General features: G+C 40.7%; 1 protein-coding gene across 1 annotated transcript; it reads left to right on the top strand.

Annotated features, from left to right (window-relative positions):
• Positions 1–1,049: 1,049 nt before the first annotated feature.
• Positions 1,050–10,774, top strand: fzd4 (frizzled class receptor 4). The gene is made up of 6 exons (XM_018681600.2): positions 1,050–1,753; positions 4,924–5,061; positions 5,242–5,628; positions 6,288–6,433; positions 7,090–7,337; positions 7,499–10,774. The coding sequence occupies exons 1-6, from the start codon at positions 1,484–1,486 to the stop codon at positions 7,915–7,917; spliced, it is 1,608 nt and encodes a 535-aa protein (XP_018537116.1). The 5' UTR covers positions 1,050–1,483; the 3' UTR covers positions 7,918–10,774.
• Positions 10,775–13,754: the final 2,980 nt, after the last annotated feature.

Below are 13,754 nucleotides of genomic sequence, written 5' to 3'. Positions count from 1 at the left end.
AAAATTTAAATAAATACTGCTTGGATGTGAACATAAGAAGAAAACATCTGAATTTCAGAATTCTCACATAAAGGATGTGTATAGATTGAATTAAAAATGGGAGGATTTATTTAAAAAAGATTCTCATTTGAATGTCTGGGTACAGTAACATCAGGACATTGGTTCAGGTATTTGTAGTATTAGAAAAGGTCTGTGGAGCTCTTAGGTTGAGCTTGATTATACCTGGCAGACGCTTTAACAGCCTCAGAATTGTACAAATCACTTGGAAGAAAACACAAATCAAGTGTTCCTTGAGCTCTCCTCCTCCCAAATATTTGCAAAAAATCCAAGCACTTTCTCACCCAAGTCCACTTATGCAACACAGAAAAAAGCCAAAATAACACTCTTCACTGCTAGTTTCATGCTGTAAAAGAGAAACATTCTCCTGGGGTGCCACAAGCAAACAAAACCTGTCCAGTATGTGCATTCATTGCAATGCAAAACAGATTTCCAATGCCTCAGCATCACTTAAGGCCCTACTTTCAATTACAATGTCATGAGCACTTAGCGCTGACGGGCTTTTAGAGAAGGGGAGTGGAACCTGTGGTGAAGTTCCAGACAGCCTTAAAAGACCATTAGAGACTTTAAATATAAAATAAACACACACACACACACACACACAGGGGCACACTGAAAAATCCACTTTTCAGATGCTTATTTTCTAAAAATACAGCCAATAAAAATATATGTAAGCCACATCTGCTGGTATAAATACAGGTTCTGGATATTGTCAGAATTAGTTGGGCTCAGTGATTTTCTTTGCAGGATGAGAGGAGAGGAGAGGAAAATGGGGAAAGAAAAAGAAAAGGATGCAAGAGGACAGGAGTCAGGAGAAGGAAAAAGCTAAAGGAAAGGAGAAGGAGTAGAGGGGAGGAGATGAGGCTCACTCTTCTATTTTTCTCATGGATCCCGCCCTCCTGGTCAGGGGTTGGTCAGGGAAACCCAATTCCCGCGCATTGATTGGTCGGCTCTCCTCCGGACGGGCAAAATAGTCTCTCCTCACAGACACAATAAAGTTTAGTGCTGGACGCTTGCAGGCAGTAGGCGCAAAACCAGACCGCTGTATACCGTGGCTGCGCTGCGCTTCTCCGTACGGGAGTTACTAACGGGAAACAACGCAAGAGAAAAGGGACTGTGGGATTTATCCAAACGTAGGTTTTATTGACTGTACATGCACACATTGTTTTAATTGAAAACACGCGCTTTTGGTTACGCACAGATCTCGCAATGTTTCACTGCTCCTTTCTGGATATTTTCATCTATTGAATGGCTCGGAGTGGGATATTGTAGCCTCCAAAACGCACGGACTACACGCGCTCCCCTCCTGTTGGGACTATAAACACACGCTGCGGTTTCCAGGGCGACCTAACCTAACTTTGTGTTTGAGGAAATATCAACTTTGCCAACATTTACAGAGCGGCAGCCGCTCAGTGTCGCGGTTACCATGCCCGGGACGATGGTGTCGCTCCCCGGGGCAGCAGCCTTCCTCCTCTTATCCGGGCTGGTTGTCGGTCCGCTCAGCGTGGTGCGGGCTTTCGGCGACGAGGTGGAGGAGATGACCTGCGACCCGATCCGGATCAGCATGTGCCAGGGTCTCGGATACAACGTCACCAAGATGCCCAATCTGGTCGGCAACGTGCTGCAGTCGGACGCCGAGCTGCAGCTGACCACGTTCACACCGCTCATACAGTACGGCTGCTCCAGTCAACTCAAGGTACTGATGTGATACACAGTCAGTGCATACTGGTATTGCAATACAGTGTTGGATAGAATGGACAGTGTGTTATTAAAAGCATGCACCAATACTTTTACGCACATGCACACATTCAGGAACAGTGATCCTGGTCTCAAAAAGGCATGGCTGAGTCTGGGTAGTCTGCTACATGTGTATGTGTGTGCGAGTGTGGTCTCAGAGCACATGACAGGGAGCTAAGAGCAACTATTCAGTGAACACTTCAGACTAACGGTGCCAGTGATAGTGAGCAGCATAATATCGGTTGATAATGATTTCCCATATAGTGTTAGAATAAGTGGCGTCCCTTCCTTCCTTCCTTCCTGTTGTGCCAGGCTGTCATGCTAATTTCAATGAAAATGCCCCCTCTGTCTGTTGACATTCTGAGTTCATGCCCCACACAGCAACAGCTGAGTCTTGGGGGCTATATACTGTACTGTCTTCTTGTTAACAATGGTGGCCTCAGTGTCCTAAGACAAATGCTGCTTGTTTGCCTCATGCACCATGTAAGAAAAAATTAGATTGGCCCCATTACTTGTGTCTGAGATTTTACTTTAGACTATAATTGGAACAACTAGTGGCACGACGAGAACCTTTTTTTTTAAGTATCAGCAGCAATGTGAATTAATTGACTTTTTCTGAGAGACACCCTTACCTACACACATGAAATTCATGCCTATACATCTGCATACATGGATGTGAAAAGAAACACTTTCCCAAATGCTCCTTTGTGTCACTATTTTAAGGAAGTTTTATTTGCAAATCCACTGTCCTGTCTAGAGTGGTATGTGATTTTTATTACAATGTTAGAGTGAGTTATTGGTGTGTACAGGTGCTGGGAAACGGGTGAAATGAGTTTGACATGCTAAATTGATACAGCGCTTAAGGGACATTTGTGAGCATGTGTGTGAGACAGACAGACAGAAGAAGGAGCAACTGCAGCATAAAACCAAACTGTCCTCCTCCAGCTGAAAATTGTCTTGTAAGATTAGCTGACTGCCCCCCCCCCCCTTTCTCACACACAGACACGCTAAAGAGGGAGGAAAGGGGAAAGGGAAACCGTATCCCCTAACATTTGCTCTAATGGGAGGCTTCCTGACTAGTAACTCGAGCAGCTTTTAGCAGTGAAGTGACAGCACTCGGGTTTCTAACGGTCGGGGAAAACACCTAGAATGTGTTACATTACTGTCACAGGTAGAGTAGGCACAACTCACTATAAGAAATTGTACTGCATGTCATTTAATATCCACTGATTTTATAAATATTTGAGACTTTTACGAGCAGACACATAAAAGCTACACACACTCATTCTCAGGGCCACTTTTCTTAATTTGTGAACTTTGCTCATTTCATTTAATCAAATCATAAATTACTCAGGACAGCCATAATAAATGTGGTTCAAGTTTGGGAACAAAGATTCTCTATTTGTGGTGAGAAACTTAATACTGATCCCAGATCAGCCTGGCCGCTCCATTTGCAGAGATAAAGCTGTGCTACAGCCCAGATACTGATCAGAGAGCAGTGTAACAAATTGAGTTTAAAGGAAGTTCCCTTTGACTCAGATAACTGATTTTGACATTCCAAACTTCACAGTCAGGAACACAGTAGAGAGTTACTGAATCACGTTTTAGACTCAAAATCAAAAGACAAACGTAGGAATATTATTAGCCTGTAGATGTGTAACAGAACAGTAGCTGTAATATCTGTAATTCTTATACAATTTAACATGGTGCACCAATGCATATTTTTTTATGTTTATTCTGCAAATAAATTCTCACAGAAGGTAAGAGTTGTATGACATTTCTGTGTGTATTTATTTCCCAACCTTGACACGTGTCTCAGATTCATGTTTCATTTGGGCTCCGTTCAAGGGCTGATTTCAAGAAGAGATTTCTCTATCATTGGATCAAGGCCGCAAGCCCAAAACATTCTGTTCCTATTACGGCCCAATAAATATTTTGGTATTTTAGAGATGAAAACCTGCAGCAAACTCTTCACTGTAACACATTTTTGTATTTAAAGTCAATCACCACATCCAAGCTCCTGGAACGTATGTTTGTTTCATTTACCAGAAGGTAGCCCAGCGAAATGTAATTTCTGCTTCTGTGTATTTTCATATCGTGAGCCTGGCACAATTTTACACCCTGGCTTCAAACAGATTTGACCATAAAGGCATGAAATCACTTAAAATTGCAACCTTTTGTAACCCCAGAGTACCTCTTCCCACACATCTCAACCGCCTCATATAGTCAAATGTGACTTCAGACTGTTCACTATCTTTATAACCCTGACTTAGATATCTATTTCAAAACCATTGCCATGGGACATAGAAAACTGAGCCTTGGATTAGGGGGGATTATGCAGCATTACATGGCACATGCCCCCAGTGTTGTTAAGTCCACAGATTGTTTTTAAAGACGCAGAGTTGTATGTGTAACCTTGGAGCAGGTTAGTGTTGGCCGTGGTGTCTTGACTCAAGTTGTGGAGTTTTTATTAGAAGTGAAAATGGAGTCTCACAACTAAAGGAGGTGATGCAATGAATTGAAAGTAAAAGGCAGGGAAAAAGCAGCAAGATATGGGGGATACACATGTGGGAGTACATGGTGTAGCTATCTACCAGCTGTAATCCTGTTGTAATATATAGAAAGATGAGTCCATGGGGCATGGATAGCACTATTTCCACTTCTTAAACAAGCACATTACCACAGACGTGATTTACCTTCCCCTTCACAGTTTGATGTAACTTGACTGGAACAAAGTATACCAAGCAGTGAACTGAAATGTGACATAATATTGGATAACTGTTGCTCTCCTGTTGCACTTTCAGTGTCTCAATTGCAGTTGGTTTTGATAAACTTATTTTTCACTCTTCTTACATCATTGCTCAGGAGGTTTGTTTTTCTCTTTTCTCTTAAAAAAACAATAGTTCATACACAACACACTATTCTAATAGTAATTCTACACATTTGTAGTATCATCAGTCTCAGCCCATTTTATGACTTGTCACTGCTCCCTCTCTCCAAACTTTCTCTGCTGTTACCCTTTAATACATCCTGTTAAATCTCACAACTGAGGACACACTTTGCAGAATTTGGTAAAACAAAAAAATAAAAATGTTCAAGTTATAATCTTTTATCTTCATTTATCTCCAGTTCTTCCTGTGCTCAGTCTACGTGCCGATGTGCACAGACAAGGTGCCCATCCCCATTGGTCCATGTGGTAGCATGTGTCTGTCTGTCAAAAGAAAATGCCTCCCAGTGCTCCATGAGTTTGGCTTCATATGGCCTGAGGTGAGTCACATCATGACAGGAATATCCTGTGTGGATTAACAAATATAACTTTGGGGTGTGTTGTGTTATGTGGAAAAGGGGTGTAAATTCACACCAACTTGATGTGGATTATTTCAAAATGTTAATAGTATGTATCACAGCCTTAATAAAAATGCCACTTCTCGTCATATTTATCTCTAGGTGCTCAACTGCAGCCTCTTCCCACCTCAAAATGACCACAACCACATGTGTATGGAGGGTCCGGGCGATGAGGACCCTCCCTACCAGCCCGTCCGCCATCCTCCCCACCAGGAGGAGTGTCAGGCCCTGGGATCTGCACCCGACCAGTACACTTGGCTCAAACAGACTGAAAGCTGTACTCTCCAGTGTGGCTACGACAGCGGGCTCTACCGCCGAGGAGCCAAAGTCTTCACAGACGCATGGATGGCAGTGTGGGCCGTGCTGTGCTTCCTGTCAACCACTCTGACGGTCTTGACCTTTCTGTTGGATTCACAGCGTTTCTCCTACCCTGAGCGGCCCATCATCTTCCTGTCCATGTGCTGTAATCTGTACAGTGTGGCATACCTGGTAAGTGGGAGATTCAGGGCTACACTGTCCCATATAAATGAATTTGTTTAAGGAGAATGAATTTAAAAAGTCATATAATGATATAATGAGTGCAAAGTAAACATATAATTCACTGATTATTAGGTATTGACGGATTCATATGTAAATAAAAACTGTCTGCATACATTGTACATAGTCTTGTCAGTATTGATCAGTCCTCTATTCCTTTCCTTGCTTTTGTTTTTAATTTACTAGGGATTAATATAGCATGGACTATTTTTTGCACATTTATTATGTTGCATATTTGAATTCTATAATATATTATACTATTTTTAGGGTGCCTTTTACACACATGGCCAGGAGCAACACATCAAAATCAGCTACAATAAATTCTGCCTCATTTACAGTTTTCCTCTGTTTATAAATGAGTTTGGTCCTGGTCCATTAACAAATCAAAAATACATCTGGAATTCATGCCAAATTCAATAATCCAGTAATAATTGGTATTTAGACAGCAATAAGATAATTAGTGTAGATGTTTTTTTAATTCATCACTAAATACAGAGGACTACTTTCAGTGTAGCTGTAATAAGAAAGATGCCTCTTTTTGTCTTTTCCTATGATTAATAAATATTTTCCACCCCTATTTTCCCTTTTTGTTCTCTTGTTTCATCTTCTAGGTACGGCTGACCCTGGGGAGGGAACGTGTTTCCTGTGACCTGGATGCCACTGCAGTACCTATTCTAGTACAGGAAGGGTTAAAGAGCACCGGCTGTGCCATAGTCTTCCTCCTCCTGTATTTCTTTGGGATGGCCTCCTCACTCTGGTTAGTACAAACAAACTCACAAATATACTTTTTATCATATCAATCCTTCATCTCTTTTTCCCAGTTTGATGGTTGTCATCAGCTGTTGTGAATGGACTTTAGTGGAACAATTGGAACACGAGACTTGTATCCTGTTTTCTTTTAAGTCTAAGTATCCTGTCTCATAACCTCTGTACTAGATGGATTAATTTCCACATACAAAAGCAGCCTTTGTAAAAAAAAAATGCCACTTTTTGAGTGCGTTGTGCACCACAGTGCAGTGGAAACACACTGCTGTAACAGCACTTTTTCTTCCTTTTCAGTTTGCCCTCATTTTCCTGTTTGTCTTCACTCTTCTCTTGTGGAAACGCAACAAGCTGAAAAACCCAAGGACTTCACTCTCTCCTAAAATATGACCACATCCCTCTGTTATGTAACTCGTGACTATCTGGTGTCATGATGAGCTTATTACAACAGAGGACTGCACACATCCACACGATTGGCTATGAAAAAGCAATGTAAAGAGCAAAGTTTTGAGATGCTCTAGCAGTAAACGGCAGCCCAAAATTAGCATCTTGTTTCAAAGTGATGAGAAAGATAATCTGATAGTTGTAGACATGAGCAGTGTTCGCCCCTTCTCTCACTCTTCTTGATCTCTCCATTTGTCTCTCCTCCAGGTGGGTGATCCTGACACTCACTTGGTTCTTGGCTGCTGGACTGAAGTGGGGCCATGAGGCTATTGAGATGCACAGCTCCTACTTCCACATAGCAGCCTGGGCCATCCCAGCAGTTAAAACCATTGTCATCCTCATAATGAGACTGGTGGATGCAGATGATCTGACTGGACTCTGCTACGTTGGTAACCAGCAACAGGAGGCACTCACAGGCTTTGTAGTAGCTCCACTGGCTTCATACCTTCTCATAGGTAATTTTAACATGTTTGTATTAGATTTTACATCTTCCTGTTAAAAACACACATTAATTCTTTACTATGTAATCTGTCAGTTCTTGTATTGTGTTAAATGATTGTTATTTTGTTTTTCTATTTGATGGTCCTGATGACTTGTTTTCCACTCTGCACCTCAGGCACCCTGTTTATCTGTGCCGGCCTGGTGGCTCTTTTCAAGATCCGTTCCAATCTACAGAAGGACGGTGCCAAAACAGACAAGCTGGAGCGTTTAATGGTGAAGATCGGAGTGTTTTCTGTTCTCTACACTGTCCCAGCATCCACTGTCATCGGCTGTTACCTCTACCAGCTGTCTCACTGGGGGGAGTTTAGGGCCAGCACCAGGGACTCGTATGTGGCATCGGAGATGCTTCGAATCTTCATGTCACTGCTTGTGGGAATCACGTCAGGCATGTGGATCTGGTCGGCAAAAACCCTCCATACCTGGCAACGCTGCTCTGCCCGCCTGCTCAGGGATAGCAGGGCGAGCCGAGGGGGCAAGAGGGTGCCGGGGGAGGGCTGGATCAAACCGGGGAAAGGCAATGAGACAGTGGTGTGAGGAGAAAGAGAGAACCGACAGGAATGGACTTCTACCTGCCTTACTCTCACTTACATCAAACTCACTCTGCCTGATGAAGGAGGGAGAGGCTAGAGAATCAAGAGGTGAGAGGGAGATGAATAATGTGACACAGGAGCGTAGCAGGAGATTCTCAAGGAAGCCACTGGGTGTAATGGCATCGGAAAAGATTGCTAAGAGTCACAAGCATGCCTCACTTCATCTAACTGACTCTGTGCCTCTAATAAGAGCTAAGACAGAGAAAAAAAGGAGGACTGAGTCATACCTAAGTAGCAACAGTTGCCTCTCTACCTCTGTTAGACTTTTTGTGCAGAGAGACAGAGAAAGCAAAAAAATTAAAGAGAAAGAGAGACGGGAAAGGCGGAACCGAAGCATCAATATGCAGACCAGACACACCGATAAGCTGTGTAGCACCACGTCTACCTCTCTGTCTCTCTTTTCTCCACAGCCCTCAGCAGAAGAGACTGAACCTGCTGGATACAGTAAACCCTTATGTTGTTGTGTGTTTTTAGGGTCTTTTGAAGTTTTCAAATTTTACACTGGAGGGTCCTGGTGCAGATATTATACAGATCTAGGGCTGAAGTTTCCCAAAAGTATCTGACACCTTGAGAGCCCCTTCCACATAGGGAAATGAAAGGACAATGAAAATCTGAAATATACTTACATCTGCAGTAAGTTTACATTTGAACATTATTCTACATTTTTTGTAAATTATACCTTTTTGTACAATGTAAAAGAACAGGTATTATTGCTCAGAAATTTTTGGGAAACCAGCTCTAAGCTGTAATTATGCACTATAATTATGTACAGTATGTGAAGTGTCTGTGCTTGTCACAAGTGCATTACCAGGGATGGCAGTGGTGGGACTAATAACAAACAAATATATATTAATATGCACAGAGCCATTAACAGGGAGAGTTTGGTCAGTTTTCATTATAAACTACATAGAAATAATAACTAATGTGGTTTATTGTTCAAAAGTGTGAAAAATAAATCACAATCATTTTTCTTATTATGAAGGCGTAAAGAAGATTTTTTAAAAATCTGTCTTGTACATTTAGTTTGTGGTAGATATGAAGTCATACCACAATGAATCCTGGGAATACCCCAGCTGTGCCTTTTATTGACCCATAAATGTGGAAGTGGTGAGGCATCTGGGAAATGTAGGCCTGTGTGTTTTACCTCAGCAGTCTATGAGAAGCTCAGCTAATTTCCAGTGATATGTGCAGTCCTCTTGGAAACACTGCACTGTATATGCTCTTAAGTTACCATGAAATCCAGGAAATTAAATTATTCCCTCTGCCCTCTTGTCCAAACATCGGACCCGAGGCAGGTTAAAGAATTAGAGGTTATTAGACAATCACTTGCCAAAAGACACATTATGCAATAACAAAGAGCTGTGACAGACACATGCATATGCAGGTATACACACATAGGGATCAGTTCCCACGAATCTCATCCACCAGCTCATCCATAACCAAGCTATGATCACTGTCAGAAGGCAGAGAAAAAAAACACTAAGAACAAGAGAGTGTATCTGTCAAATTTTGGTCGCCTGCTTCTCGGTCTGTGTCCATGTATTTTTCTCAATTACTTCAGTTCAATAAGGCCATTATAGAAGCACAATGAAATTGGCACTATTAATAGGCGTGTCTGTTCTGCCTGCATATCTGTATGTCTGTCTGTCTGCTTCTCTTTAACCTTGTCTACTGCATCATGACTCATTTCCCAGACAATCAAGTCATCCCTGGAAAAGATTATTGTACATTACTTTCAGAATTTCATGGATGATAGAGATGAGATTTGGATTCACTGCGTCTAGCGGCGAATTTTGTTTCCACTATTTTAATCTTGCTGTTCTTCTCAATAACTCTAAGCTTTAATTACAATAATTTGACTCCTCATGTCTTACTGCTGCATTCAGCGAAATCAAATTCTGCATCTGCTCCTGTGTACCAGTATATTTTTGCCTGACAATCTATCTAGCAAAGCTCTTGTATTTCAAGTGAGTCTTTGAATGTATAAATATGTGGGGTGTGTGTCACATTACGCCTTGTACATCTGAGTAAAACAATTTGGTTCTGGGCGATTTTAATGTATAAGGGCTTGAATAATTTGGGGCTTTGCCCTCTTGTGTCTCATCTGAAACCAGTTAGTGCCTCACACAGCCTGTCATTGGTATTTTTTTTAGAAAAATATTTACAATGGGACAGAAAAAGATTTTTCTCAAAATATGTTAAATGTAACCTCACCCTTATTGCTTTCAAAGATGCTTTTTGGTGGTTCTGGTGAAACCTAGAACCCAGAAAAAACAGTGTGTTTCTCAAACCAGCATAACTTGGCACACTTTTCCAAAGTCAAACAAACATTACATTGAGTTAAAGTGAATTAAATTAACCTCTGAGCTAATGCAGTTTCCCTCTTAAACTGTTTTAATGTTTTGGCATTCTCCCCTTGTATGATCACATTGAGCTTCAGGTGACATTTCCAATCACTGAATAGTCATGCCTTGAAACACAGAGAGTGTGTGTGTCACAGCCTAATGAAGATTGAGAACCACTGGTAATACAGATTTGTAAATGCTTTTCGAGAAGCCTACATATGAATCAGTGTTGGGGGTTGGTTCACCAACAGTGATCGTAGCCTTTAAGGTCTTTCATTTGTGTAGAAAAACTCAGTGTCTTGATGATGTCATCAATGTATTATAAAGAAATTGCTAATTTATCCTTGTACAAAAAGTGACAAAAAAATTTAAAATGTTTGTTATTTAAAAAACACTTTTGTATCAGAAGATGATGAATAAAAACTTTTTGGTTTCCAATATGTTGGAACTGATTAATATGTGTTTGCGTATGTACATGTGTGCACGTGTGTGTCTGTGTGTGCATGTGTGTGTGTGTGTGTTTGGTCTATACAACATTAGAAATTTATAAAAAAAATACCTGCTCCAAGCGGGGAAAGTATTATAGCCTAGAGATTAGTAATCCTGTAATCCTGCTTCATCATGTCATGTATAGATATTTCCATGCCTCCTAAAAGCTGCTAAAGGGTAGTTACGCATATGAATGAGTGAGTGAATGAATGAATGGATGATTTCTGTCATGGGTCCACATAGTACCATAGTAAAACTGCTTTTAATGTCCCCTGAGTTGTTTTCACTTAATCAGCTGAACAATGCTGCCACCTCTTGTCTGATGCGACAAATTATGTTTTGATGCTTTATCAGGCACTAATGCTGTTAAACAACTGTTTGCAGCCTCATTACCCTGTAAACTACATATCTATACAGCAGTGTCTCAGTTTTGATCTGTCTGACATTTCTTACACTGGTTCAGGATAAGAAATGCTCCATAACCGCTAAATTTGTTTTGAATCCACAGTGGAAACACAGTGATTATACTATGTAAACATTACTGTACCATCCATCACATCTCATCAGCTATGAACTTGAAACCTCCCTCACTCATACACACACACGCACACAAATCACAGAAGCACACACACCTCATCTCACTTCAAAATTAGTTGTAATTTGGTTTTACAATTACACTTAATGCACTTTAGGCTGTAATTTACCAGTGCAGGGGTAAAATTGCATCTGGAGAAACTGATTAATTCTGGGCACACTTGCGTGTGCATTTGCGTGTGTGTGCACCGGCGAAAGACAGAGAGAAAAAGAGAGTCCAAATATCTAAGTCTGCAGCTCAGATAGCCTTCCTGTAATTTACTGTGAGTGAATTGAGTGTTTGTTTAAGAACTCACTCAAAAGCCCAAGGTAAAGGGAAAGTGACAGCATCTACTGCTCTATTGTTTCCAGATGTGGCTCCGCTGACACACACACACACAATACATACACTAGCAAGCATTCTTACGGACATGCACATTCACGCAGCACAGACAGAAAAAAAGGAGTTAAAGGAGTTCAATACTCTCAAATTCATACACTAAATGGAGTTTTTTGTATACATGGTTAAGCACACAACATACTGTAGTTGTGCTTTTCAGTCTGCAACAACCTCCCAGTTCACATTTTTCACTAAATGCCACAGGTCATTTGTCTCCAGGCTTCTCCTTCCTGGCAGCGGTTTTACTGTTTCTGCTGTAATTTAGAGATACAGTAACTTGTCACACATGCAAATCTTTAACAGCAAACAGCTCTCCTTAAATGCTGATTTTCCAACCTTAAAAATAACATAAAATTACACCTCTAACTTTATTTCTTACTCACAAATGACAGCTTTACAGCACAACCTCTGGATATCCGCTCTTGTGGCGACATTTGGACACAAGCAGTTCATGCTATGAAACACACACACATGCATGCCTCAGTCACGCACACACTTTGTTCCACTCTGTTAGTACTTTTTTTTTTTTTTTCAACAAAGCTGAAATGTGAAAGGGCATTATTAAAATTCCTTGGACTAATATTCCTGGGAATGTATTTTCAGAGTTGGGTTCCCTTGTGTGTAACTGTGTATATACTGTTTGTGTTTGCACGCATGGTGGTGTGAGGAGACTGGAAAGTATCTGAAACAGAGTGAGAGAGAGGCTCAAATTAGGACCCAGAGAAATAGAAAGTCAACAAAGAGAAAAGAAGTGAAAGAAAAAGAAAGTACAGAGACGAAAATAGAGAGGAAAGAGTAAAGTGAAAGGACTGATTGAAAGGAAGAGAGAAAAGGAAATCTGTCATCCTCCAACAACAGAATGCTGCAGCTGTTCCCTCTCAGCAATGTTGAAATCATTTTCCCATTCTGCTCAGTGTCTATGCTGTATGAATAGTTTTGAGTAATGGCCACCACTGGGGATTCTGGGTGACGTAGTTGTCTTGGACCAAGAGCCAATTCAGTGCAAGAAGGATTTGTAAATCCTAGTTCTTGGGCCAAACAAGCTAACGAGTTGAGACTAAAATCCAGAAACTCAGCCAAGAGAGAGACTGGAGAATTATTCACCATCAGAGAGCTCTGATACATGGCAGGGGGTGTGAAAGATTGCCTTTATTTTTTGGCAGAACATGTACTGTATGTTTAAGGTCAGGTCATATATTTGAAAATGCATACTATTGTAATATCAAAGAGTAACTTGTAAATATTTGTGTCTACAACTTAGTACATCATATTAAGCATTGTGTTTTGATATGGTGGAACAATATTGGAACTGTACTCCACGGAACATCAAGGAATTGCTGATATTCGATATGAGAGACTTTGATTTAGACACAGGTTTAGTCACAGGCTTCATGAAAACACATGTTTAATGGATTATAAAATGTGTTGATGCATTCTCACACATGGGTGTGAAACTTCATAAAACCTGTACTGATGTTTATGTGTGAACTGCCATCTCAGTTACACCACAATAGAACATTACCTTTTGTCACCACTAGATGTCACTCTTGATCAGTTTTGTCACTCCCCATAGGGAGGCAGTCTTTCCAGTGTCTTGTTTCTATACTGTAACTCTGGTAATGGGTGACTCAAAGTTATGTACCCATTTAACCTAGTTTTATAAAGAAATATCAATTGACATTTCTCACTGAAATACAACAAATTACCAGGTTTAGTACAAGGATAATCAGATCTACAGATAGGACAGAGGATGTCTGACAGAAAAGTAAATGCCAACTATTTTGATATTCAATAGTTTCAATCATTTTCTGAAAAAACGCAAAATGATCCCTGTTTCCAGCTCCTCAAATGAGAAACTTTTCTGCTTTTTTTTCTTTTTGTCATATATCATTGTAAACTAAAGATCTTTGGTTTTGGACTTGGACGGAGTGATTTTTTAAAACTCTTCTTCAACATTTAATAGACTAAATGATT

The sequence above is a fragment of the Lates calcarifer genome, linkage group LG21, assembly GCF_001640805.2.
Source record: "Lates calcarifer isolate ASB-BC8 linkage group LG21, TLL_Latcal_v3, whole genome shotgun sequence".
NCBI classification, from domain to species: Eukaryota; Metazoa; Chordata; class Actinopteri; family Centropomidae; genus Lates; species Lates calcarifer.
The sequence above is the reverse complement of the archived record's forward strand: the minus strand, read 5'-3'. Positions and strand labels throughout refer to the sequence as shown.

What these genes read in the sequence shown, in the direction of transcription:
- fzd4 (XM_018681600.2), top strand. Translation starts at nt 1,484, where the DNA reads ATGCCCGGGACGATGGTGTCGCTCCCCGGGGCAGCAGCCTTCCTCCTC. An exon ending in GCTGCTCCAGTCAACTCAAG is followed by an intron (nt 1,754 to 4,923) that starts GTACTGATGTGA and finishes ATTTATCTCCAG; the next exon opens with TTCTTCCTGTGCTCAGTCTA. An exon ending in GGGATGGCCTCCTCACTCTG is followed by an intron (nt 6,434 to 7,089) that starts GTTAGTACAAAC and finishes TCTCTCCTCCAG; the next exon opens with GTGGGTGATCCTGACACTCA.